Source organism: Oreochromis aureus, linkage group 6 (assembly GCF_013358895.1).
Source record: "Oreochromis aureus strain Israel breed Guangdong linkage group 6, ZZ_aureus, whole genome shotgun sequence".
NCBI classification, from domain to species: Eukaryota; Metazoa; Chordata; class Actinopteri; order Cichliformes; family Cichlidae; genus Oreochromis; species Oreochromis aureus.
Genome location: NC_052947.1, coordinates 13,071,722 through 13,096,422, shown reverse-complemented (window position 1 = coordinate 13,096,422; position 24,701 = coordinate 13,071,722). Strand labels below are relative to the sequence as shown.

Genomic DNA, 24,701 nt, shown 5'->3' with positions numbered 1-24,701 from the left:
GAATGCAACTTTTTCTAGTTATAGTTGCTCCGAACGTTGCTGGTTAACTACTCCCTCAATTTCCATCCGATTTTCACCATTCAAACTTTAAACTGTTCTGCTCCTTCTGCGTATTCCTGCTATATCTTTTGGTGCTCATAACTTTTATAGTTTTTGAAATCTTAAGCTTTTTATATAATTTTTTGGCCCATTTAGATAAACAGGACCATATGAAAGTGTGATCACTGATTTAGCTCACCAGGGTCAGCCATTTTTTAGCTCAGTGAGATGAGCAGCCGTTCTCAGAGCGGGAGGGCCGGGTCCGAATCCCTCTCACGGCAACATTTCTTTTCAGCGCACAGTTCAACTTTTTCTTTTTGCTGGTTGTACCTGCTGGCTGTTCCTTCTTGCTTTTCTAATGTTTCTGCCAATTTTTCACAGTTGAAAAACAAGTAGTTTTGAGGAAACTTTTTGCTTTTCCAATATTTCTGCTTAAGTTATTACCTTTCTGCTAAATTATACTACTTCTCCTACTATGTTACATTTCTAGTAAGTTGTACTAGTATACTACTGTATATTAAGTTATACTGTTACACCATTTCTTCCAAGTTGTTATGTTTGTGCAAAATATGAACATTTCTGCTGAATTAAAATACTTCTGCTATGTTGTACTATTTCTGCCTAGTTATTATGTTTCTTCTAAGTTATTGCATTTCTGCTAGGTTATTACATTTTTTCTAAGTTGTTGAGCTTCTGCAAAATTATTACAAGTTCAACTACTTTTCAAATACTGACTTCATTTTCTTCAGTTATTTTCAGCTGTTTTTAGCAGACAGCTTCAGCTTTACAGCATCCACACAGCATTTTCGCAGGAAATGCAATTTTTTCTGGTATTATATCATATTTATGCAAAGTTTTATGATTTCAGCAACTTTTCTAATATCCATTTCAGCTTCTTCACCTCTTCAACTTCGTCACCTTTTTTCAGCAGAAAGATCAGCGTCTTCACATGTTTTCAGCAGAACATTCAGCTTCTGCACCTTTGTTCAGCAGAAATTTCTCCATCTTCACCCGTTTTCAGCCAAAAGTTCAGGTTCTCCACTTCAGTGAGATGAGCAGCTGTTCACAGAGCGAGAAGCCGTGGTTTGAATCTCGCCCATGGTAAAAATTTTTCAGATACTTCAAGCTGACAGAACCTCAGCTTGTGTAGGTTTTTTTTAGCTGACTGTTTTGTTTGGCCAATATTTCTGCTAATTTATTACAATTATGCAATTTTTTTCATTTCAGCAACTTTTCTACTACTCCACTTCTTTTCAGCTCTTTTTAGCAGAAGTTTCTGCTTTTACACCTGTTTTCAGCATAAAGTCAGCTGCCCTGCAGCTATTCATCCAGCGCTGGACCCAGACCCGCCGTCCGACTCGGCCTTGGAGATAAGCGTATGAGGGCATTTGGAACGAAGAGTCTAAACACAGTTTGTTGTCAGAGGAGAAATTGTTTGTTATGTTCAGCTCCAGCCTTGAGACCACAGCTGGCGCTGCTATGGTAGCTGCATGAAATAATGGTGGTGTTTCTTGCTTCTTCAGCTATTTTGAGCAGAAAGTTCAGCTTCTTCACCTTTTTTCAGCACAAAGTTCAGCTTTTTAACTCGTTTTAAGCAGAAGTTTAAACTTCTTCTCCTATTTTCACCTGATTCCACTGCACGGCATTCACGCAGCATTTTCGCAGGAAATGCAACTAGTTTCTTTTCATTTTTCTGTGTGCTGCTCATTACTGATCTATATTCATTCCATAAACCTAGAATGTTGAAAAAACCTGCCAAGTTATTGTTTTGAAAGTAAAGAGAATACATTTTAATATCAATTTCAAGCAAAATCAGTGAAATATTTTTTATTTTTTTATTTCAATTTACTAATACAAATGATTGTCTGCTAGATAAATGATTCAGATCTTCCCTTAATAAAATGGAAATTGATAAACAAAATGACACTAAAGAGAAAAATACGTTTTAGTTATATAACTGTTTTGTTACGTAACTGTTTTGCGCACCTTCGTTATCTTCTGGAGGTTTGTGGTTGGACCTATAATGTACCAAAATCTATCTCCTCTTTGTAACCACTCTCTGTTGTACTTCAGTCTTACACATTTTATCAGACTGTGACAGCCAAAATGTATGTCCCCCTCTTCTATGATCCCAGTCCTACCAGGCCAAGTGTTTTATTTTGCAAAGATTTCAAGGGACTTCTTGGTAACTTTATAAGCTTTAACAACACCATATGTTTAACTGATTTGAGCTGAAGTCTTTGTCATGCTCTTCTTTCCTAGTAAAAAGTAACAACAACAAGTGAGGTTTATCAGATCATCTGTTTAAAAGAGAAAACCCCCCACACACATACAGTACACTGTCTACTGCACTTGTTACTTCACTCAGACAGCTGCATAGTTCATTTCAACAATAATTATAAGGGTAACATTTCTGTTGTTAAAACATCAAATGGTGGCAAATGAGTTACCTGTCTCCATGATCCAGGTGTCAAACAAAGACTTCAATCTGGCCCAAACGGCTTCCTTCAATTCCCATAGTGGCCACCTGAGGCCAGACAATCCCCACAGACAAACAGGTGAAACTGTCCAACTCAACAGTATTTTAAAGCATATTTATATGCTTTCACATACATTTATATGGTACAAAAAGGTTTTTGGCCTGTATGGATAGTTTCTGCCTTTAAAACATCTATACCATGGGTTATTTATTTTTTCTTCATTACAACTAATTTATCTGAAGACTGGAGACTGTCTGACACAAGAAGCTTGAGCCGATTAGAGTCTGCTAGGTCTAGTTTCTGTTAATAACCCCAATGCTGATGATGCCTTTTGGATCATTTAATACAAACAAAAAAAACATTACCTGGAAAAAAAAAAAACCCTGGTGTGAGGCTGGGAGGGCCCAGGGTAGACCCGGGACTCACTGGAGAAGTTACAGATCTGCTTGGGAATGAGTCAGTGATAAGCTGGAGGAGGTGGCTGAGGAGAGGGAGGCATGAATTTCTCTTCTTAGGCTGCGGAAGCCCAGCTCCAGATGAGTAGTATAAAAATGATGGATAAATGGTTTATCTGTATTCTGCGTAGCTAAATTAGTATAAATGCTTAAGGCAGACATTAAAAAGACGGATATAGAATCACCAATCTTCTGGTTAGAAGGTGACCTGCTCTGCCACCCAAAATAGCAATTATACCTTTAGCGATAGTGTCACGGCGGGGTGCACCGATTGTGTTAATTTCACGACTCAGATGCAGATGCAGAGAGTGGAGTTGCATTTGAATGAAACACAGGACTTAAATACACACAGGAGGTGATCAGGGGAAGTGGGAACACATGGGGAAACAGCTGACTGACATGAACCTAATGACAGGACAGAGGAAGTGAAACTAAATACAGTGAACAAAGAACACAAGACTCCTTCAAAATAAAACAGGAAACATGGAGAAAAATACAATAATCAATGAAATAAAACTAAAAAACACAACACTGGGTCATAGACTCAGTACCATGACATATAGCCACCTATATTTCTACATGCTGAGCACTTATTTCCTACCACTGATGCTTGCACATGATTACCAAAATGGCAATCATGAATATTTTGTCCAATACTGAGATCACGCATTTTTTACCACAGTTATTCACTGATTTTATTGATAAAGATGTTTTTATTACAGTCACGTAAACAGACAGTGACAAAAGGCAAAATGATCATCATTTAGAAATATCTGCATTAAATATTTGTATTAAAATAAAAGAAACCCTCATTAATCACCTAAATACAGTGCATCTCTAAGAAAAAGAAAAGTCTGCTGATAAAAAAGTACTAAAACATAAAACAAAATTAAATCATTAGGGCACGGCTTTTACCTTTACATTGTGCTATTATTCATCTTTATAAATCAATATTTGCAGAAAAATAAGATAAAGTCTTTCCCTCCATTCATTGTAGCAGATGGCTATGAATAAAACTAGCAAAGTACTCAGAGGAGTGAGATCCCTCTCTACTCCGCCCCTGTGTTTTCCACACAGGCCAGGCTGTGCCCACAAGAAAATTAGTGCGAGGGAATAACAATTTTTTCATTCAGTAAGGGGATAATTTTTCTGAAGTCTACATCACTCATTGTGTTTTGTGAACACACATCTGGAATGTGATTGGTTGCTGATTTCAGAGTTTGTGTGTCTTTGTTAGCTGGATGGATATGGATGTGCTGCATAAAATTGCTTCAGTTTATGTCTAATTTGATGCTGGACAATTCAAATGAGCAACCATGGCATTTTGTCTCAAGATTGATTACCCCTTCCAGTGCATACTTTGTTTTCTTGTTAACTTTCAATCAGTGTTCAATATTGTGTTTTACACCACAAAATTTGTCAAATACATCTTCATGAAGCTGAACCCAATCTCTGCATTTCACTATATTATAAAATTGTTCAATCTGTAAGATGTAGATTTTCCAGATTTCACTGGGAAGAACACTCATAGTTAATAAGAGCATTAGTGTGAAACCATATGTGTAATAATAAAGTAATAGTGAAGCAAAAAACAGAAGTTGTGCAAATTAGGCAGAACAAAAAAAGTAATAGAATTTTGCTTGATTTATAAATTTACTAATGTACTGAGTGTTATCATAAAAACATTTCCTATATCAGTGGGCTAAATTTTGGAAATAAATTTGGAAGAATTTCTCCCCATCAGGGTGCATGGTGCCATACCCAGAGTGATGAATGAAAAATGGAAGAGGTGTAGGCTTGGCATACATCATTCTGGTGGTGTAGACATGTATGCAGAGCCAGTCACTATGGGGTTTGTAGCAGTGTGTGCTTTGGTAGGTTGAGGGCAGTCTATCTAGAAGCACTTTCTGTGGACAATGCCGGGGCCGGACTCATCGTACTCTTCCTTGCTGATCCACATGTCCTGGAAAGTGGACAGAGAAGCCAGGATGGAGCCTCCAATCCATACAGAGTACTTCCTCTCTGGGGGAGCAATAATCTGCAAGGGCAGAGATGAAGAGGGTTCAGCAATGAAGACTTTTAGGAAGTGCACTTACATTCCGCCAGACATACAAATTCAGCACAGTGTTAATTACCTTGTTCGTGTGAAAGTGAAGCACCTTAAAAAAAAAGAGTGAGTATGAAAGAGTACATAAGAAGCAATAACTTTACCTTGATCTTTAGGTTTTTGGGTGCCAGGAAAGTGATCTCCTTCTGCATGCGTTCAGCAATGCTTTTGTACATGGTGGTACCTCCAGACAGCACAGTGTTGGCGTACAGGTCCTTACGGATGTCCACGTCACACTTCATGATGCTGTTAAAGGTAGTTTCATGGATACCACAAGCCTCCATACCTGTGGAGAGTTGGAAAGTTTGGGGTTAAGGTTAGCCTTGCTAAGGACTACTTTTTACAAATCACAGAAATCTGTCTTAAAGCTGATGCTGCTTACCAAGGAATGAGGGCTGGAAGAGAGCCTCTGGGCAACGGAACCTCTCATTCCCAATGGTGATGACCTGTCCATCAGGCAGCTCATAGTTCTTATCCAACAACGAAGAGCAGGCAGCTCTTTCAAGCTCTCTCTCAAAGTCCAGTGCAACATAGCACAGCTTCTCCTTAATGTCACGCACAATCTCATGCTCAGCTGTGAGACAAGAAAACCCCCAACTTTTTATTGTGATTTTAAAATTTTTTCCTAGTTTTACACATCTTCTCTTGACTTTGTCGATGTGCTCACCTGTGGTAGTGAAGCTGTAGCCCCTCTCAGTGAGGATTTTACCAAGGTAGTCTGTGAGGTCCCTGCCAGCCAGGTCCAACCTGAGGATGGCATGGGGCAGAGCGTAGCCTTCATAGATGGGCACAGTGTGGGTCACACCATCACCGGAGTCTGTGACAATACCAGTTGTACGACCAGAGGCGTACAGGGACAGCACGGCCTGGATGGCCACATACATGGCAGGAGTGTTGAAGGTCTCAAACATGACCTGCAGGAGAGCAGGACAAAAGAGGTCATCAGTGAAACTAAAAGCCAAAGTACTCTGAAATAAGCTCACATTGGTCATTCTGTCTCAAATCAAACAAGTATTGTCCTCAACTATCTCCAATTTGCATACATTGTATGGTAGAAAATGTTAACGTTTATATGTAAGGCATTACTGACAAAAACAAGGCCCCCAACCAAACATTGTAAGTAAAAGTAATCTTTTACTTACAATGTTTGGTTAAAATGTTCTGATTGTTCAAATATGTTATTTTCTTTATTTGTTGCCCCAGTCTCCACTGAGACATAGTGCTGGAAGGGTAGTTATTCCTCCGTTACACCACAAGAGGGAGTATCTCTTGAAATGAGTGGCTCTAGCGGGACTAAATATGCCAGGCCACTCACCATAATGCAGTGCGCCTAACAGCAGCTGTGTGAGACTATGTGCAAACATGTAACCATGTACTATGTCTATATATGTGCAGAAGATAAAGGCGGACTCACAAAGCTACAGTGGTTTCAAGTCCTTTTAACCCAATGTGCAACATATAATAATTCATAATTATTAGATTACATATCTATAATAATTATATAAAAAAAAAAAAAAAAACACCCAGCACGCCCCTGCGGGCGGTTTATCCTTCAAGCTTGGGTCCTCTACCAGAGGCCTGGGAACTTGAGGGTCCTGCACAGTATCTTAGCTGTTCCCAGGACTGCGCTCTTCTGGACAGAGATCTCCGATGTTGTTCCCGGGATCTGCTGGAGCCACTCGCCTAGCTTGGGAGTCACCGCACCTAGTGCTCCGATTACCACGGGGACCACCGTCACCTTCACCCTCCACATCCTCTCGAGCTCTTCTCTGAGCCCTTGGTATTTCTCCAGCTTCTCGTGTTCCTTCTTCCTGATATTGCTGTCATTCAGAACCGCTACATCGATCACTACAGCCGTCTTCTTCTGTTTGTCTACCACCACTATGTCCGGTTGGTTAGCCACCACCATTTTGTCCGTCTGCATCTGGAAGTCCCACAGGATCTTAGCTCGGTCATTCTCCACCACCCTTGGGGGCATCTCCCATTTTGACCTCGGGACTTCCAGGTTATACTCGGCACAGATGTTCCTGTACACTATGCCGGCCACTTGGTTATGGCGCTCCATGTATGCCTTGCCTGCTAGCCTCTTGCACCCTGCTGTTATGTGCTGGATTGTCTCTGGGGCATCTTTATATATATATATATATATATATATATATATATATATATATATATATATATATATATATATATATCTCAGAGATATATATATATATATATATATATATATATATATTAAATGATCCGTCGACCCATATTTGACTAGCCAATACTTAGTTTGGCTATTATTTTTTTTAATATATTTTTTCCAAATTACAGATTCTGATTCATGTTGATGGTAACAAATTTCAGGATTTTATCTTTGGTAATTTGTGAGATATTCAAATACTGTTCAAACATTGCCTCAGACTTTAATGTGCAAAAGCAAAAAAGTTCTGAAAGTGGTTAAATGGACCATGTTTTTAAATAAATATACACTAACAGTCAAAAGTTTTAGAACACCCCAAGTTTTCCAGTTATTTATTGCAATTCAAGTCGTTCAAGTCCGTTCAAATCTTTCTTTTCTTGGCTCTTGAAGGAGGCGGTCGCATTTTCTCCTTCTCCCTCTCCCTCCCTTGTCTTTCCTGCTTGGCTTTTCGTGTCTTTTGTACAGTCTTGCCTATCTCTAACCCTCAGATAGTCTCCCAGACATGTTCCCTAAAAACCTAAAGAAGAATTATGGATTTGATCAACTGCTCCCTTAACAAAATTGACAACGTCTTCTTGACGAGAGACTTGGGAGAGCCCGATTGTCCTGTGGAGACGTTTGCTGCCGGATATTCGATGGTCGGTTGCGTCATGTGTCTGCCAACACTCTCGATGGAGGACATTGAACGACATCTACCAATTCGGAACCACAATAACAGAGTTCTGGCTGATTAGAGCTGGCTCAGACCTGGCTTATCGAAGAACAAGAAGCGGGTACACCTGTTCAAAATCCCACAAGGCTGGCCGACATGATAGACAATGGGCAGGGCTGTGAGTACTCAGACTGTTTTTATTGAACGCAATATGGATAAGATCTTGGAGAAGCACATGGCTCTGCAACGGGAATTGAGAGACCTGGTGACCACTGATGGACATTAGACCAACTGTAAAATTGGATGCAGTTTGTTCGCACTAACCAAAACAACTTCCATGCGGCCCCCTTGGTGCCAGCTGGATGCTGTGACGGGAATAACAAAATTCTCCTGTAGATAAAAAGACTGTTGCTGTGACTCTCTTCCCCCTCCTTCAAGGGCATCTGCATTGATCGAAGATTGTTGACTTTTTCCTAACCGGGTGAAAGGACACTTTCTCTCAGCTGAACACGGAACACACACACACACACACACACACACACGCACACATACGCATGTATACTGACACAGACCTACACTCACCCCCCCAACCCCTCCAAATACCTTCGAAGCTTATGTCTTCTGTGTTGTGAGATGTGATGATTCATGTGCTTTTTGTGCTGAGGTGTTTTTTTTTTTCTGTTCTCAAACTGATCTCCCTGTTGGAGCTCAGTCTGGGGGGAGTTCTTTTTTCTCCTCGTCTTTCCCCATGTTGTGCATTTTCCATTGTTATACCTCTCTGACCTGTCTTCCCCATGTGATGTTTGTGTAATGTATGTGTGGTCGGAAGGGTAAGATGGCGCTGGCATAAGGCAGGCAGCCTTAACCCAATTTCCTTTGGGGCCAACCTTCGGGATCAATAAAGTTTTATTGAATTGAATTGAATTGAATCGAATTGAATAGCTTGAAATGGAACAAATGGAACAAATTTTTTCTAGCTTCTAGTTTCAGTTTTCTGTACCTTCTCTGTGTTCCACATCTGGTTACTTTTTGTCTCTGTGCTTCATGTTTCCCCTGTTTCCAGGTCTGTCATGTTTCCACATTTTACTGTGTAGTCTGGATCTTTGTGAATTGTCACATGCTTCCTATTTTACTTTGACAGTCTGTGTCCTTTGTAAATGTATTCAGTTTTGCGTCCCCTTGGTCTCATTATGTCTGATTAGGCCCAGCTGTGTTCTCTCCTGTTTCCTATTCCCCCGTTACTGCCTTGTATTTAAGCTCTTTGTTTTCCTTGTTCTGTGTCATATTGTACATTCTCACTGCTGTGTGTTTCTCTCATGCTTCTGATTTAGTTTAAGTTCCTGGTATGTTTCCCTAGTTCATGTTTCTTAGTTTCTTGAGTCCAGTTTGGTCCTAGTTTTCATGTTCAAGGTTTTGGTTTTGTTTTCTAGTTGAAGTTTATTGTTTCCAGTTTCTAGTTTAGTTTTGTATTTAATGTTTAATGTGTGTGTTTAATGTTTCCCAGCAATAAAGGCTGTCGCTTTGAGTTTATTCCTGTGTCCTGCATTTAGGCCCTACATCCCACCTGCCACACAGCACCAACCATGACAGTTTGCAGCAATGGAGGTTGATCAAACCTTGAAAGCTACTAATTCTTACAGGTGTTCCAACTTTTCCGGATTGCTTACAAAAAAATAAAAAATAAAAAACAGTGTTGGAACACAAGTAGTAATAAGGGGGCACTAGTTCAAAATGGCGGCCAACCAAACCGGTTTGAGAACCGGTTTGACCGGTTTCGTGCGTGTGCGCATGCGCGTTCAGGTCCTGGGGTTATGCGAGTTCATGTGTGGAAACACACAGGGCGTCTGTGGGTCATATGAGTTCATGTGTTTCAATTTAATCAAACCACTAGTTTTAATTAAACTATTTTTTCTTACTTTGGCGTGTCTCAACATTCATTTATGCAGACATACGTGTCCTTAAGAGCAATTCTTTGTTTTGGCATGTAGGGGTGGAAGCCGTTTTTGTTCACAGTGCGCCTTAACAAATGCTTTTTATTTACATCTAGTCAAAAGTGTTGGTAATAGTGTTTTAATCACACTAATTTTGTGATTCTGACAATGTCTCAGCAGGCAGTGATGCAAACATTTTATTTTAAAAACGGCACAAATGGGAATTTCTTCTGAATGGGCAATGTCAGCGTGTTCACAAGCATTTCATTTAATAAAACCACTAGTTTTAATTTAACTAGTTTTACGCATCTACTGGGGCGTCTTTCACTGTTTGATGCGATCATTTTATTTAAAAATCGGGATTTCAGAATGTTGATCCAAGAGGGAGATGGAGCCAGCTAGTTTTTCAACACCGTAAATGGTCACAAATAACATAAAGTCCCTTTAGAAAATAAATGCTATAAGTAGGCAGTATCACTCTTTCAAACTAATTGTGTTTTAATCACACTCATTTTGTGATTCTGACAATGTCTCCTCATGCAGTGATGCATGCCTTTTATTTTAAAAACGGTATAAACGGGAATTTCTTCTGTACGGGTAATTTCAGCTTGTTCACAAGCGTTTCATTTAATCAAACCACTAGTTTAAATTTAACTAGTTTTACGCATGTACTGGGGTTTCTTTGACGGGTTGATGCGATCATTTTATTTAAAAATCGGGATTTCGGAATGTTGAACTAAGAGGGAGACAGAGCCAGCTAGTTTTTAACACAACAGATGGTCGCAAATAACATTCAGCCCTTTAGAAAATAAGTGCTATAGGCCTACTTCTAAAACACGTTGCACATGATGTCACCTTTTTTTCCCAAAGCAACCAGTACCGCTCTTTTCAAACTAATCCTGTTTTAATCACACTCATTTTGTGATTCTGATGTCACAGCATGCAGCGATGCATGCCTTTTATTTTAAAAACGGCACAAGCGGGAATTTCTTCTGTATGGGTAATTTCATCCTGTTCACAAGTGTTTCATTTAATCAAACCAATAGTTTAATTTAACTAGTTTTACGGATCTAGCAGGGTTTATTTCACGAAATGATGCAATCATTTTATTTAAAAATCGGGATTTCGAATGTTGATCCAAGAGGGAGACAGAGGCTACTAGTTTTAACACAACAGATGGTTGCAAATAACATTCAGCCCTTTAGAAAATAAACGCTGCAGTGATACTTCTAAACCAGTCGCACAGACCCGCTCCGTCTTTTCAACAGCCGGTTAATTGTTTGAAATTGTTCAGGATTGCAAAAGCCCACCGCGGGTATCATTTAATTGTTGTGATTCCTTAGGAAGACAAAAGATAAGTGTATCACTTAGTTGTTGAGAGTACCATGCGAACAAGGGCCCAACCTATTGTCTGAAGTAGGAGGTATCGTTTCTTTTGAAATTCCTTAGGAAAAGGTAAAAGCCGACAGGTGTACCAGTCGAGCGGGGACCCGACCTATTATTTAAAGTGGCCGGTATCGGCTCTTTTTGTAATTCCTCGAGAAGGTAAAAGCCCCGCAGATGTACCAGTCGAGCAGGGTCTCGCCTATTTTCTGAAGTAGCCAGCAACAGCGGACCCTTAGGCCTATCTTGGCCAGTTACACCGGAGCTCAGCACCCATGTGCCCCACCCTCATTGTTTTAAACTTGCACAGCAAGGTGATGCCCTGCAGCTGTATCGACCCCAGATTTATAGGCCCCCCATCTATTGTTTTTGGAAGCACCCGGTCCTATATGAACCGCTTCTCAGAGCGTGAGACCCTCGCCATTTCGCATCAGGACCAGCGCCGGTGCAGACCATTTTCTACCCACACAGAGCGTTTCTGACCAGCCGGCGTTGCTTATGCATAAGAGAAAAGCAACAATACAACGCGGTTCTCTGCTCCAAGACATCCGTGGTCCTTTCACACGGTAAGCATGTGTGTTATAGCCAGCGCTTCATAAATGTCAGTCTGTCAGCGCAGATTATTCAAACTGTTTTTAAAACGTGACTCATTTGTTGACCAAAAACATTTCCTCTAAATTTGCAAAGTTACTGATTTAAAAATATATGTTTTCGAATTTTTAGCTGGATGTCAAACATATGATAGACTCTTGAGCATATTTATATAGCAAAATTCACAGTGGTATAACCATAAACGATACCCAAATGTGCACCAATGCACTCTAATGCACGCCTTTAAACTGTATGTTGATAAGTGCATGAAGTATACCTTTACCTCTATAGCTGAAAAGAGTCTGTATCCATAATTTGTGGATCTATTGATCTCTTTTTAATGTGGCACTTTTTTTCACGAACTGCAGATGATGAAATCCTCTTTATTTGAGAAAGTGTCCCGAAGCTATTGTTGTTCATACTTACTGAGCGCCCTAGCTACTTCTTTACTATGTCAGTAAACTTTTTGAACAAGAAAGGTGTTGTAGATTTAAAGACACATCTTAATTGAAGCAAAGGCAAAACATCTGAATGAATTTTTGGGAGAAACAAGTGTTGACTCATCTTTTTTTTAAATACATGACTTAAAACACTAAAATCTAATTTCAAAGGTTTATTTTAAGTTTAAAGAATATAAGAGCTGTTAAGACGATGAGTTTTACTTCTCACTGTCCACGTTATGTTGTAGTATCCATTATCATGTATGCTACTTTGCTCTGTGGACTGTAAAATGTTTCATTGTATTCATGAAATAAACCAGACTTTCAATGTCTGAATCTTTTACCGTTTTCTGCTTTTGTTCACCCCAAGTTGACAAAACCCACAGACATCCAGAGTTAACTCACTAACAGTGTGGAGCAATCTCAGTGTATATAGATGCTTTTTCCCTAAACACAATCAGCTGACTGAGAGAAATGCCTGTAGTCATCCACTTTGGTCATTATGAATGTTGAAGGAGATTTGTTCCATAGACACCTTATACTAGAGTTTCCTACACTTAATCCAACACTACTATGTTCTATTTTAATCCAGATTCCTTTTATAGATTACAGTGAAATTTGTTAAACCATTGCTTAATGGGACAGAAGTACAAGTCGCTCTTTACTAACACATTGTAGATAAGTTTATTGCTGAACGACACAGCTACCAGTCTCACACACACACTATAGATTTTTGAAGTTTTGTGTGTAATGGTTTAGTCTCGCACATCTTACCCTTTTCTCCCAGTATCACAACAGCATCACTCCCAAAGTACGGCTCAGTACACAGTCAGAAATAGGGGTACGGAAGGGGTACATTACTGTGCCCCAAGGTACAAAAATGACATTAAGACAGTCTAAGGACAAATATTGGACCTCGGGGTAACTATCTGTACCTTTTTTAGCGTCTGAAAGGTACATACATGTTCCTTAATTGTGAAAAGTACTTATTTGTACCCATTCTTTCAAAAGATAAAGTACAGGTTGATTAAGCTCTTTTTGATTAGAGGTTGGTTTTTTTTAAATTCTTTTTGACAGTAATTTATTTGCAACTGTATTGATTTAAGCATATATTTTAGTGTTTTTATTTTATTTTTATTATTTTCATTGCTGTTGTTGTTTTTGTATTCCCTGAACCCCCTTATTTTTAAGCTGCTTTAAGAACAATGAATTTATTTGAAAGAAAAAAAAGTAAAATGCATTTAAACATTTTTTTTTTTTTAAGAGTGATTTTTTAAAGTATAACTATTTGGATGAATTGCAAAAAGCACCCTTATTGAACTCTGAGTGCGAGTTGAGCCCATCCTCACAACATCAAACAAAAAGTAGAAGAAGAAACTCAACGAATAGCTGGTGGATTCTAGAACTTTCTGTAAATGCAGCAGGTGCCATTTTTGTTTTATCAACGGACGGAGATGGATTACGAACTTGCAAGTCCTGGTGTGCTCTGTTCACTTTCAACCGAGGAACTCTTAACAAAAATACAAGAGTGGGGCTTAGATGTCACCGAAGCTGAAGCTCAGCGTTTCAGAGGTAAGTTTTATTTAAAGAAAAATGTAGCGTAATTACTAATTATTGGTTTAGCCTAGCTTAACGTATATTAGCAATTTAGCTAGTTTCGCACTTTCTTAGCTCAAATTATGTCTTTTTACAAACGTTTTTACAAACGTTTCATGTGTAAAGTTGAGGTCACAGTTCTGAAAAATGAAAAATGTGTACACATAGTATTTGTATAAGTCTGAACTTATATATGTGGTTCGACCACAGTCTATGGGTTCGGTAACCCCTCTGCGCAGCGGAACGGCGCGAAATTTGATTCCCTGGTAGCTGAATGCAGTTTACCGTTAGTGTATTAATGGTTTAATAAAATCACGTTTTACATCCATTCCAAGGCCATCAACACACATGGGCGGCTGAATATAACGTTTAAAGGAAATATCTTGACGCCGCACTTGTTTAAAATATAACAAGGGTGTCGCAGCTGGGGTTTGATAGTCGCGTTTTAAGCAATGTGGGAACTTTTTCAGCATGTAATCTGAGCTTGTAATACAGTCCTGCGGGTGTTATCGCTATAAGTAATCGGTCTGAAAGAACAGACGGCAGAAACTGTCGAAATCTGGAGAAAGGAGTCACCTTAGTAGTGAATATTAACAAATTACAGCATTCTAGTCTTTTTTTTCTTCCAAACTTGAAAGGGCACAAAAGCATGCTCAGACTCTGCTCTCCTGTGTCCAGTAGTCCCAAACAAACATCTAAATTTAAAATGAAAACTTTGTATATCGAGAGGATTCACTCTAAAAATTTGGTTTATTTTATTTAATTTACTGATTTTTTTTAATGAATATTTCTTTGAACTGAAAGAAGTTGTACAAAAGGTTTTAATGTGTGTGATATATGGTTTTTACCCATGTAAAATGTGGTGATAAATATCCTTACATGGAATTTAGAGTTTGTACTACCATTTATCTTGCAGACAATGAGGTTGATGGTGACACAGTTGACTGCGGTCTTACTGAGACTATGGTTGCATACCTTTTCCAAGGATCCTTCAAAAAGCAGGTTAAATTCAACCAATTTGTGTCAAGGATGAAGGAATCTTCAGTGACGCTGACTCTACAGACTGTCTCTCCAGAAGACTGGCAACCATCTACTTCGTCAACTTCAATAAGGTATGTTCTTATTTATAATGAAGTTAGTATGTCTGAAGCATACATGTTGGCCGTTATGCACTTTTAGGATTTAGTTAATATGATCATTGTTTCTACCATATGTATTGTTACTGTAGTGTTTTATACTTCAATTCATGCAATAAATCAAACACTTAACTGTTTTCACAGCAATGAAAATACTTTGAGACTGCCAGCCTCTTTTGAAATTCCAAGATTTCCCAAAAATCTGCAACTAAAACTGGACAACAAAGAACCGTGCCATAAAAATCCGAGGGACAGACACACAATAATCAGAGTTCTATATGAAGCTGTGGCACAGTATACTATGTAAGTTAATCAGGGTAATGTTAGCTTGTTGCTTTAGAAAAAGCTGAATCTGTCATATTGAAAATAAACGCTACATTACTAAGAAACAATAACTGACACTTGATAAAGTTTGTTTGTCAGCAGTTGCTCTAACACTTATGTTTCTTCTGATATTACAGGTATCCCACAAATTCTGAATATGTGCAAGCTGTGAAGACGCTGGTAATGAAGTATCCTTTCCTCAAGGATCGTGAGGGAAATGGTTATGTAAGTTAAATTTAAAATTTGCACAAGGTTCCTTCAAGATTACAAAGTAAAAGTGAAGCTTTTTTCGATCTTGTTTTGTTAGTAAGACAATCTGTAGCCTCTCAGTAGGTTTGTATGAAGTATGTTTACTGATTCTTTGTTGGGTGTATTTTGTGTAGATTGTTTTACAGTAACTTATGTTTCTGTTCAACAAGCACACATGGCATATGTCTTTGAGACGTAAATTCAAATCAGAGCGGGCACCACTAGTCGACAGTGAGGCAGTGAGGCGTTGTAAGGAGAAGTTTGGTTCTACGAGGAGAGGGCAGCCTAATAAATGTCAACGAACAAGTCAGAGAAATGTTTGTCAGGTTGGTGTGAGGGACATCTTGAGCTATAAAATGTTCTTGCATCTGTTATTACATCTAAAACTAAGGATTAGGGATGCAACTGTACCCCTTTTTTCAAACTGAAACAATACCAATACTTGGATTAGAGCACTTGCTAATACAAAGTACCAGTGCTAATACTTCTACCTCACAAAAAAATTATTAATTGGAAGGCGCTAAAGAGGGTGAACTAGATTAAAAAAAAAAAATAAATTTTTTTAAATATGACTCAAAACTAAAATTTCAAGTTAACAATTAAGATTTTATGTGAAATTATTTCAGAGTTTCCATATTTTAAATATTGGTTCATGGTATCGGTTAACTTTAACCGATACAAGTTCTTTAATGATGCACAGATCGTGTCAGCTCTAATTGTATATTTAGTCTTATGTTGGGTTTCTAATCTGTTTTGACTTTCTCTTCTCACTCTTGCTTTCTTTCAAGGGACCATGCGTCCAAGGAGAGGATTTATTATCCATAGACGCCCACTTAAAGGTCTTACAGTGCCAATATCAGAAGATGCAACCAGATACCATGGTGGTTCATAACCGTATGCAGCAAACGTTTGCTTGGTGGCAAAAAGAAATTGCAGATGGTATGCCTGTGGAGGATGTGTTGAAGAAGTACCCTTCTTAGGGATGCCTACTGGTGTAAGTCAGAAAGCTGAATTGAACTTTGAAATAGCTGTCACATTTAACATGTTTATAGTAGTAAATTTTATTTGCCCTTGACCTTGCTTTCTTCATCTGTCCCTCTTTCCTTTTTTTTTTTTAGTATGTTCATGTAACTTCTTACAGTATTGTTGTTAAATTCTATAAAAAATAATTATGCAGCACCATACATAATTAATATCAACTTTAGATTATTTCATTTTCATACACTGTTATTTTGTACTGAAAATGAATTTTTACTTGTAGCTGTGCAACGAACTCGGGTGGATCCAACCAACAACGGGTAATGTAAGCCAGCGATTTCGTGAAGGGCTCTCATGTGTTGCAGCAAAGGTGATTGACCTTACACGAGGAAAACCCCACTCTACCAGCTCTACCTTGATGCAAGAGAGAGGCTCTCACTGATGACCTACCAGGTATTTGCTTTTTTTTTTTTTTAACTTCAAGGCTTCCATTTTATATAATTTTTATAGGTAACTGGAAATGCCAGATAAAATGCATGGGTGATATTGTGGGGTTTTTTGTTTTGTTTTTTGGCAGATCTTGACACAAGGGCTGCACTTTTATTCCTGCCATACGTCTTCAAGGAGAAACTGGATCTCTTTGTCATACTTGGAGAGGTGTGTGTATTAAAATATTTAGTCTATATAAAAGGAAAACAAATGTATCTTTTGTTAAGAGACTAAGATATTGCTTTCCTCTACCTTCTCTTTTGACTTCAAAGGTTCATCCTAAAACCCCCTATCCAACTGTTCAGCTACTTCATGAAGACTGGAAACCAGTGTTCTCCAGAAGCGCTCAAACATTGTGAAGTTGGATGGCAGTGAAGTGTGCAGAACCTCGTGTATTTTTGAAGGAATCATCTCTTCTTTCTGCTTGTATTTTGTCTTCAACCTTGCTTACCCAAAACATCTGAAGAACACCCTGATTTTTCTCCAAAAGTACATTGTGAAAATAGATGAGGGTGAGGACCGGCCTCTGCCAATCACAGTCACCAGACAAATAAACCTTCTGTATTGACCACCATGCCTCAGCCATATCAGTGCTCCAAATGTGGCAGAAGAACCTTTAGTTTGATAAAGCTTATTCAGCACATAGGACTTATTCATTCCCATGATGTCAATTTTGACATAACTTGTGGACTCAGTGACTGCTGTTCTTCTGTTACACAAGTGTCATTATTTAATCCACTATGCAAGACTGATTGAAATGTTCGGCCCTCTACGTTTGTTATGGTGTATGAGATTTGAAAGTAAGCACCAGTATTTCAAAACGTTGTCCCGCAATTGTAGAAATTTTATGAACATTGCTACAACTTTGAGCAACAGACATCAGTTCAGACAGTGCTGGGAGTTTTCTAACAAAAGTTTACTTGGTGAATTTGAAAATGTTTTTGGAAAAAGTGTGACTACACCATTTTTGTCATTACCACTGGAACTGCAACAAGCACTGACAGTCTATTGTGGCTTTTCTGAAGTTGATAGTGCTAAGACCTAAGAAAGCTTTCCAGCGTGTGTCAGAAGTAATTGTGAACAGTGTCAAATACTGTGTAAGAGATGTGTTTGTCATTGATGTACTGCATTCAGAGAAGATTCCTCTGTTCTGGCAAATTAAGTACATATTTAATATTGACACAATGTGGGTCTTTTGTGGAAAAATTCTCATTCCTCTGTTATATGACAACCATTTTCATTCATACAGTGTTAGAGTTGATAGTGAATGGACGTTGCTAAAACCTGGACAGGAAATTGATGTTGCAGCTTATGACATACTCTGTTGATAACAGTCTGTATTTAAGAAGGTAATAAATGTGACAAGTATTTTTGACTTTGTATCTTCAATTTTCAAATCTTGAGAGGAAAAATATAGGAAATCTGTGTGTAGATATTGAACCTTTAGAAAGACATTTTGTACTCCTTTTAAGGGTTCTTTTTGTACTTTATACTAAGGGTACAACTTTGTCCTTTAAAGTACAGGTTTGACGTGTAAAAGGTACAAATTACAAGGGTACAAATCAGTACCCACAGTTTAGGGTACAGAACGGTACCTTAGAGGGTACCACCCCAGTGACAAGCCATTGTACCCCTATAGGTACATTTCTGTACTTTAATTTCTGAGTGTGTAAACAAACAAGGACTCTAAATTCAGAACAGAAATATACAGTTGGAAGATTAATGATTGCGTTTTTGTTTTTTTTTTTTGATTTTTTATGATGCATAGTAAACTACCCCTCTACTTCTTCTTCTCTGTGTTGATGTTGTTCGGTAATAACGCGTGTGTGTGTGTGAATGCATTAGAAGTCAAAGTATACATTAGCCATACTTACAAAAACATTTTTAATTTCATTTAGAACTGAGATTCTAAGTTGTAAGCAGAAATCTTATGCTCAGCCAGAAGCATGTTTCCCCACTTTCACAATGCTGAGGTGTCAAATCCATGATCCAACAGATGGTTTGTCACACGCAGGCGAGAAGGGCGAGCCACCCTTACTTACACAACCTCACACACTATAGATTTTTAAAGTTCTTGCGCACAACGGTTTAGCTACAGATATAACTTCTACTTTTGATAAAGATCACTCCCTCTGCATATTTGTTAAGAAATAAAGCAGCTTTACTGGGATATTTATTGTCAAACTATACGATTTTCCAAATGTGTGTGGAGTAAAATGTTGTGACCAAGAATCATTCAGGATTAACAACACAAACTGTTTTGATAGCAGAAACAGTCTGCCCTATAGTTCCCATACTTTACCGCTAGTTTTACAAACACATTCTTCTTCATATCTGTTTAATTGGTTTTTTTATGAAACTGATTTTCCAATAGTACAACCAACGTCTAACTTTTCCTTGCTCCCAGTATAAATGCAAGAATTTTGCAGGCTTTATTGAAACTGTCACAATTTAACACTCAGTGCCATAAACAGAGTTGATCCATGTCTCTATGGACACTGTTTCATACATCAACAGCTCTGAAAATCACTTTTAAAGTAATGTAGAACATGATCTCTCTCACTCTCAGCGTCTCCAAAACCCAGCAAACTGACAATCACCTCTAAACAAGGGGGTTAGTTTATAGGTTTTTTATCAGGCGCAACACCATGTAACGCATGGATGTTAGACTCTTTCACCAGACCATGCTGCTAGCCCAACCACCAGGCTCAGGGTCTCTGAGCTCTAACCCCGGCTGCCAAATGTGCCTCTGAGCCTCTTGTGCCTTTTCACCACCAGACTAAGTTTGTAGTCTCGTCTCACCTACTAATATTATTTTATTACAGGACAATATTCAGCTAGGTTACTACTTTGACTTTCTTACTTTGAGCCCATACATTATCAAACTTTTACTTGAGTATTTCTGACACTAGCAGCTATACTTCTACTTAAGTAAAAAATGCCTGCACTATCGGTATAAAGCTGTCTGTAATTCTTTAACAGTTCATGCAAAAATTATAAATTAAACCTGCACCACAGCTAACTCTTTTTAATAACCAATAACAGGTGTATTTCTTAGATCTACTGATACAGCCAAAACACTCTGCTTGTATAATGCCATATTCTCTCCCAGCGTACCCTTGTCTCACAACAGGGTGATTCCCAAAGTACATCTCAATAAACAGAGACTCTAAAACCAGAACACAAAGATAAAGTTGGAAGATCAAAGATTAAGGTTTGTGTTTTATAGCTCAAGTAAACTGTTCCCTTGTCTTCTAGGCCTTGGCGTGCGTACCTTAGAAGTCAGATTATACATTAGTCATACTTCCAAAAGCATTTTGAATTCCATTTATAACTGAGATGTCAAGCTGATATCAGACATCGTATGCTCACCAGGAGCATGTATCCCCAACTTCAAAACCTTACGGTGTCAAATTCACAAGCCCAACATGGGCTCATTCAACACAGGGGCCAGAAGTGCATGTCACCCTTTACTGACACACTGTAAATAAGTTCAATACAGGGCAACGCGGCTAACAGCCTTGGAAACGCTTTACATGAAATAAAACTTTTTAGAAAACCCTTTACAAGAATAAATGTGATGATCTGTTTTACCTCAATCAAATGTATTAGTTTGTTTACTTGAAATAAAACTTGTTTTGGAAACCCTGTACATGAAGTAAAAAGTATCGTGTTGTAAGTCCTGGCATTAATATTTCCAGTTGATAAGGACACGTATTGCATTTCAAACACTTTATACAAAAGAGTTTTAAACATCCACTTTGTCTGTAACGACAGTATCAAGCTACATAGCATTGTTTTTACTAAAATTCAACTTTTTCAGATGAAAGTTTTTCTGCTTTTTAAAATCTTTTATTTTACTGTAACAACCTCTGAATGCCATTTTAGGATGATATTCTTGGAGATTCCATATATATAGATATATGCTTTTGGAGTGAGGGCATCTAATACACAAGTTGTCGCTGTGTTTTGTACTACCAGCTGTGAGGGATCTGCTTTTACTTTGTCTCGTGAGTATGTATTTTCCAAAGGAGATCTTCATCAAGTTGATTTGGTACCGTAGTCTTGTTGACAAGATTAAAAGACATGTCCATTAGAGTTTAGCAACATTTCAGTTTGATTAAATTAAAGGGTTTTTTTTTTAACTACACAGGGATTTATTTTCTCATCTGATATAGTTATCATATTGAACATGTCAGTGATGAAAGCAAGAAAATAAAGAAAAATAGTAAACGGCTGTCTAATTAAATTGTTCCTGTGAACCTTAAGCCCAAAACAGCCTTAAATCATCCTTTAATATATTTGGTGTTACAAACTTGAAGAACCACAGAAAAGGTCATCAGAAATTAATCTAATCAGTTTTTCAGCCTTCATTCATATTGAAATGTTGAAATCTTCCCTGCTAGACCAAATTGCAGCATCTGATACCGCTGACCATAACATTTTATTACAGCTATTATTAAATGGAGAGACCTCTTCACACACTGAGGTTAATTATGAAGCTTCAAGGGCTTCTGTGCACATACCAGTTCTATTTACATTATGTATGCTTTAGAAGGCATAGCGTACATTTTCACTGCTATGCAGATGATACCCACTTTTATTGGTTAAACTGCCGGGATGTCTTAGATACATGAGCTTTAATTTTCTGTTTCTAAGTTCAGATAAAACTGAGGTTATTGTAACGGGATGTAAAAATCTTAGAAACACTGTGTCTAACAAGATCCTTACTCTGGACGGCATCGTCTTGAGCCGCCTGTTGTAGTGATTCGACACATTATAAGTAAAATTGAAGCACACAATCCCGTAGCCCAACATCAACATTTATTTATATACAAAATAAAAATGCTTTTTTTTTTTTACAGAAAAGAATTGTAACTTCACAATTCATCACCGTTTACGTGGGTACATAGGGTAAGTCCTCATCCTTATCCCATAGTGATTCGGGTAATTTGTCAGGGCCTTGGAAGGGTGGCCATATCAGGATACATGTTTTAAAAATGCGCTAAATGTAGGATACATGTTTGAAAAAGGATACATGCTTTTAAAAATGTGGTAAAATGTAGGTTACACATTTTAAGAAAGAAAAATCTGGATACATGTTTGAAAAAATAAGCAGGGTAGCTGTTTGAAAGATACGGTACAATACGTTTTTTGGGGTTTTTTTTGGAAAGAATCAGTGTTTCAGAGAAAACATTAGCAGCCTCCTTTGTAACACTCTGCGACCAACCGTAGCTGTCTGATTTTCATCATGTCCAACCCTACCAGATTGGTGTATGCCTCGGCGATGGCGTCAAAGACTTTCCTTTCCGATTTCAGTTCGTGCAAGAGAGTTTCCGCCACCATGAGGACTTTGACGTCGTCCATTTTGATGTTGCGAGCAAACAGAAGCCGTTGAATAGATGGAATGAAACGAGGGGTGAGGAGTCTTTTTCTGATGCTGTGATAATTTTCAGCGTAAAAGTCATCCTCCAAGACTTGCAGACACTCGTGCTGTCTCTGGCGGGGGTGATCAAACTTACAGCCGTTGCATTCGTCAGTGAGGTACCTGTTGATTACTAGGTTGACTAGATGATACACAGCTGTTTTCACGGTATCGATAAATAAAGAATATGCCCGACCGTCAAGCTCGACGGCTTGCTGCTGCTGCTTCTCCAAGGGGCGATAGTAACCGGGCGTGTCAGGTACTATTGTGCCCTCGTCCGAGGAGCTGTCCTCCTCCTCAGTGTGACGCAGGGGTGCAGACTCCATCCTTCTCTCTGTTTTGAGCTAAGAAAGGTTTTGGAGGAATGAGACGGCGGTCTTGTTTTAAAATAACAGAAGGGGGCGTGATCTGGAAGTGGGATGATCTTAGAGGGCAGGTAGGATATGAAGTGTTTGAAATGCAATACGTGTCCTTATCAGCTGGAAATATTAATGCCAGGACTTACAACACGATACTTTTTACTTCATGTACAGGGTTTCCAAAACAAGTTTTATTTCAAGTAAACAAACTAATACATTTGATTGAGGTAAAACAGATCATCACATTTATTCTTGTAAAGGGTTTTCTAAAAAGTTTTATTTCATGTAAAGCGTTTCCAAGGCTGTTAGCCGCGTTGCCCTGTATTGAACTTATTTACAGTGTGTCAGTAAAGGGTGACATGCACTTCTGGCCCCTGTGTTGAATGAGCCCATGTTGGGCTTGTGAATTTGACACCGTAAGGTTTTGAAGTTGGGGATACATGCTCCTGGTGAGCATACGATGTCTGATATCAGCTTGACATCTCAGTTATAAATGGAATTCAAAATGCTTTTGGAAGTATGACTAATGTATAATCTGACTTCTAAGGTACGCACGCCAAGGCCTAGAAGACAAGGGAACAGTTTACTTCGAGCTATAAAAACACAAACCTTAATCTTTGATCTTCCAACTTTATCTTTGTGTTCTGGTTTTAGAGTCTCTGTTTATTGAGATGTACTTTGGGAATCACCCTGTTGTGAGACAAGGGTACGCTGGGAGAGAATATGGCATTATACAAGCAGAGTGTTTTGGCTGTATCAGTAGATCTAAGAAATACACCTGTTATTGGTTATTAAAAAGAGTTAGCTGTGGTGCAGGTTTAATTTATAATTTTTGCATGAACTGTTAAAGAATTACAGACAGCTTTATACCGATAGTGCAGGCATTTTTACTTAAGTAGAAGTATAGCTGCTAGTGTCAGAAATACTCAAGTAAAAGTTTGATAATGTATGGGCTCAAAGTAAGAAAGTCAAAGTAGTAGTAACCTAGCTGAATATTGTCCTGTAATAAAATAATATTAGTAGGTGAGACGAGACTACAAACTTAGTCTGGTGGTGAAAAGGCACAAGAGGCTCAGAGGCACATTTGGCAGCCGGGGTTAGAGCTCAGAGACCCTGAGCCTGGTGGTTGGGCTAGCAGCATGGTCTGGTGAAAGAGTCTAACATCCATGCGTTACATGGTGTTGCGCCTGATAAAAAACCTATAAACTAACCCCCTTGTTTAGAGGTGATTGTCAGTTTGCTGGGTTTTTGGAGACGCTGAGAGTGAGAGAGATCATGTTCTACATTACTTTAAAAGTGATTTTCAGAGCTGTTGATGTATGAAACAGTGTCCATAGAGACATGGATCAACTCTGTTTATGGCACTGAGTGTTAAATTGTGACAGTTTCAATAAAGCCTGCAAAATTCTTGCATTTATACTGGGGAGCAAGGAAAAAGTTAGACGTTGGTTGTACTATTGGAAAATCAGTTTCATAAAAAAAACCAATTAAACAGATATGAAGAAGAATGTGTTTGTAAAACTAGCGGTAAAGTATGGGAACTATAGGGCAGACTGTTTCTGCTATCAAAACAGTTTGTGTTGTTAATCCTGAATGATTCTTGGTCACAACATTTTACTCCACACACATTTGGAAAATCGTATAGTTTGACAATAAATATCCCAGTAAAGCTGCTTTATTTCTTAACAAATATGCAGAGGGAGTGATCTTTATCAAAAGTAGAAGTTATATCTGTAGCTAAACCGTTGTACGCAAGAACTTTAAAAATCTATAGTGTGTGAGGTTGTGTAAGTAAGGGGTGGCTCGCCCTTCTCGCCCGCGTGTGACAAACCATCTGTTGGATCATGGATTTGACACCTCAGCATTGTGAAAGTGGGGA

General features: G+C 38.4%; 2 protein-coding genes and 1 long non-coding RNA gene across 3 annotated transcripts in view; 2 read left to right on the top strand and 1 right to left on the bottom strand.

Annotated features, from left to right (window-relative positions):
• Window positions 1–3,752: 3,752 nt before the first annotated feature.
• Window positions 3,753–24,701, bottom strand: part of LOC116335297 (actin, cytoplasmic 1-like) — a 35,876-nt gene continuing 14,927 nt past the window's right edge. Inside the window, exons 4-7 of the mRNA XM_031758954.2 lie at window positions 5,749–5,995; window positions 5,464–5,655; window positions 5,186–5,367; window positions 3,753–5,012 (exon numbers count right to left, since the gene is read on the bottom strand). Of these exons, the coding sequence (XP_031614814.2) occupies window positions 4,869–5,012; window positions 5,186–5,367; window positions 5,464–5,655; window positions 5,749–5,995 (765 nt within the window). The 3' untranslated portion in view covers window positions 3,753–4,868. The remainder of the gene's footprint in view (window positions 5,013–5,185; window positions 5,368–5,463; window positions 5,656–5,748; window positions 5,996–24,701) is intronic.
• Window positions 13,584–16,061, top strand: LOC120440516. Its single transcript, XM_039613178.1, has 5 exons — window positions 13,584–13,838; window positions 14,779–14,974; window positions 15,143–15,301; window positions 15,460–15,547; window positions 15,742–16,061. The coding sequence occupies exons 1-5, from the start codon at window positions 13,682–13,684 to the stop codon at window positions 15,997–15,999; spliced, it is 858 nt and encodes a 285-aa protein (XP_039469112.1). The 5' UTR covers window positions 13,584–13,681; the 3' UTR covers window positions 16,000–16,061.
• On the top strand, window positions 16,978–17,386 carry LOC120440517. The gene is made up of 3 exons (XR_005613313.1): window positions 16,978–17,002; window positions 17,127–17,206; window positions 17,311–17,386. It is a non-coding gene; the product is annotated as an uncharacterized LOC120440517 (long non-coding RNA).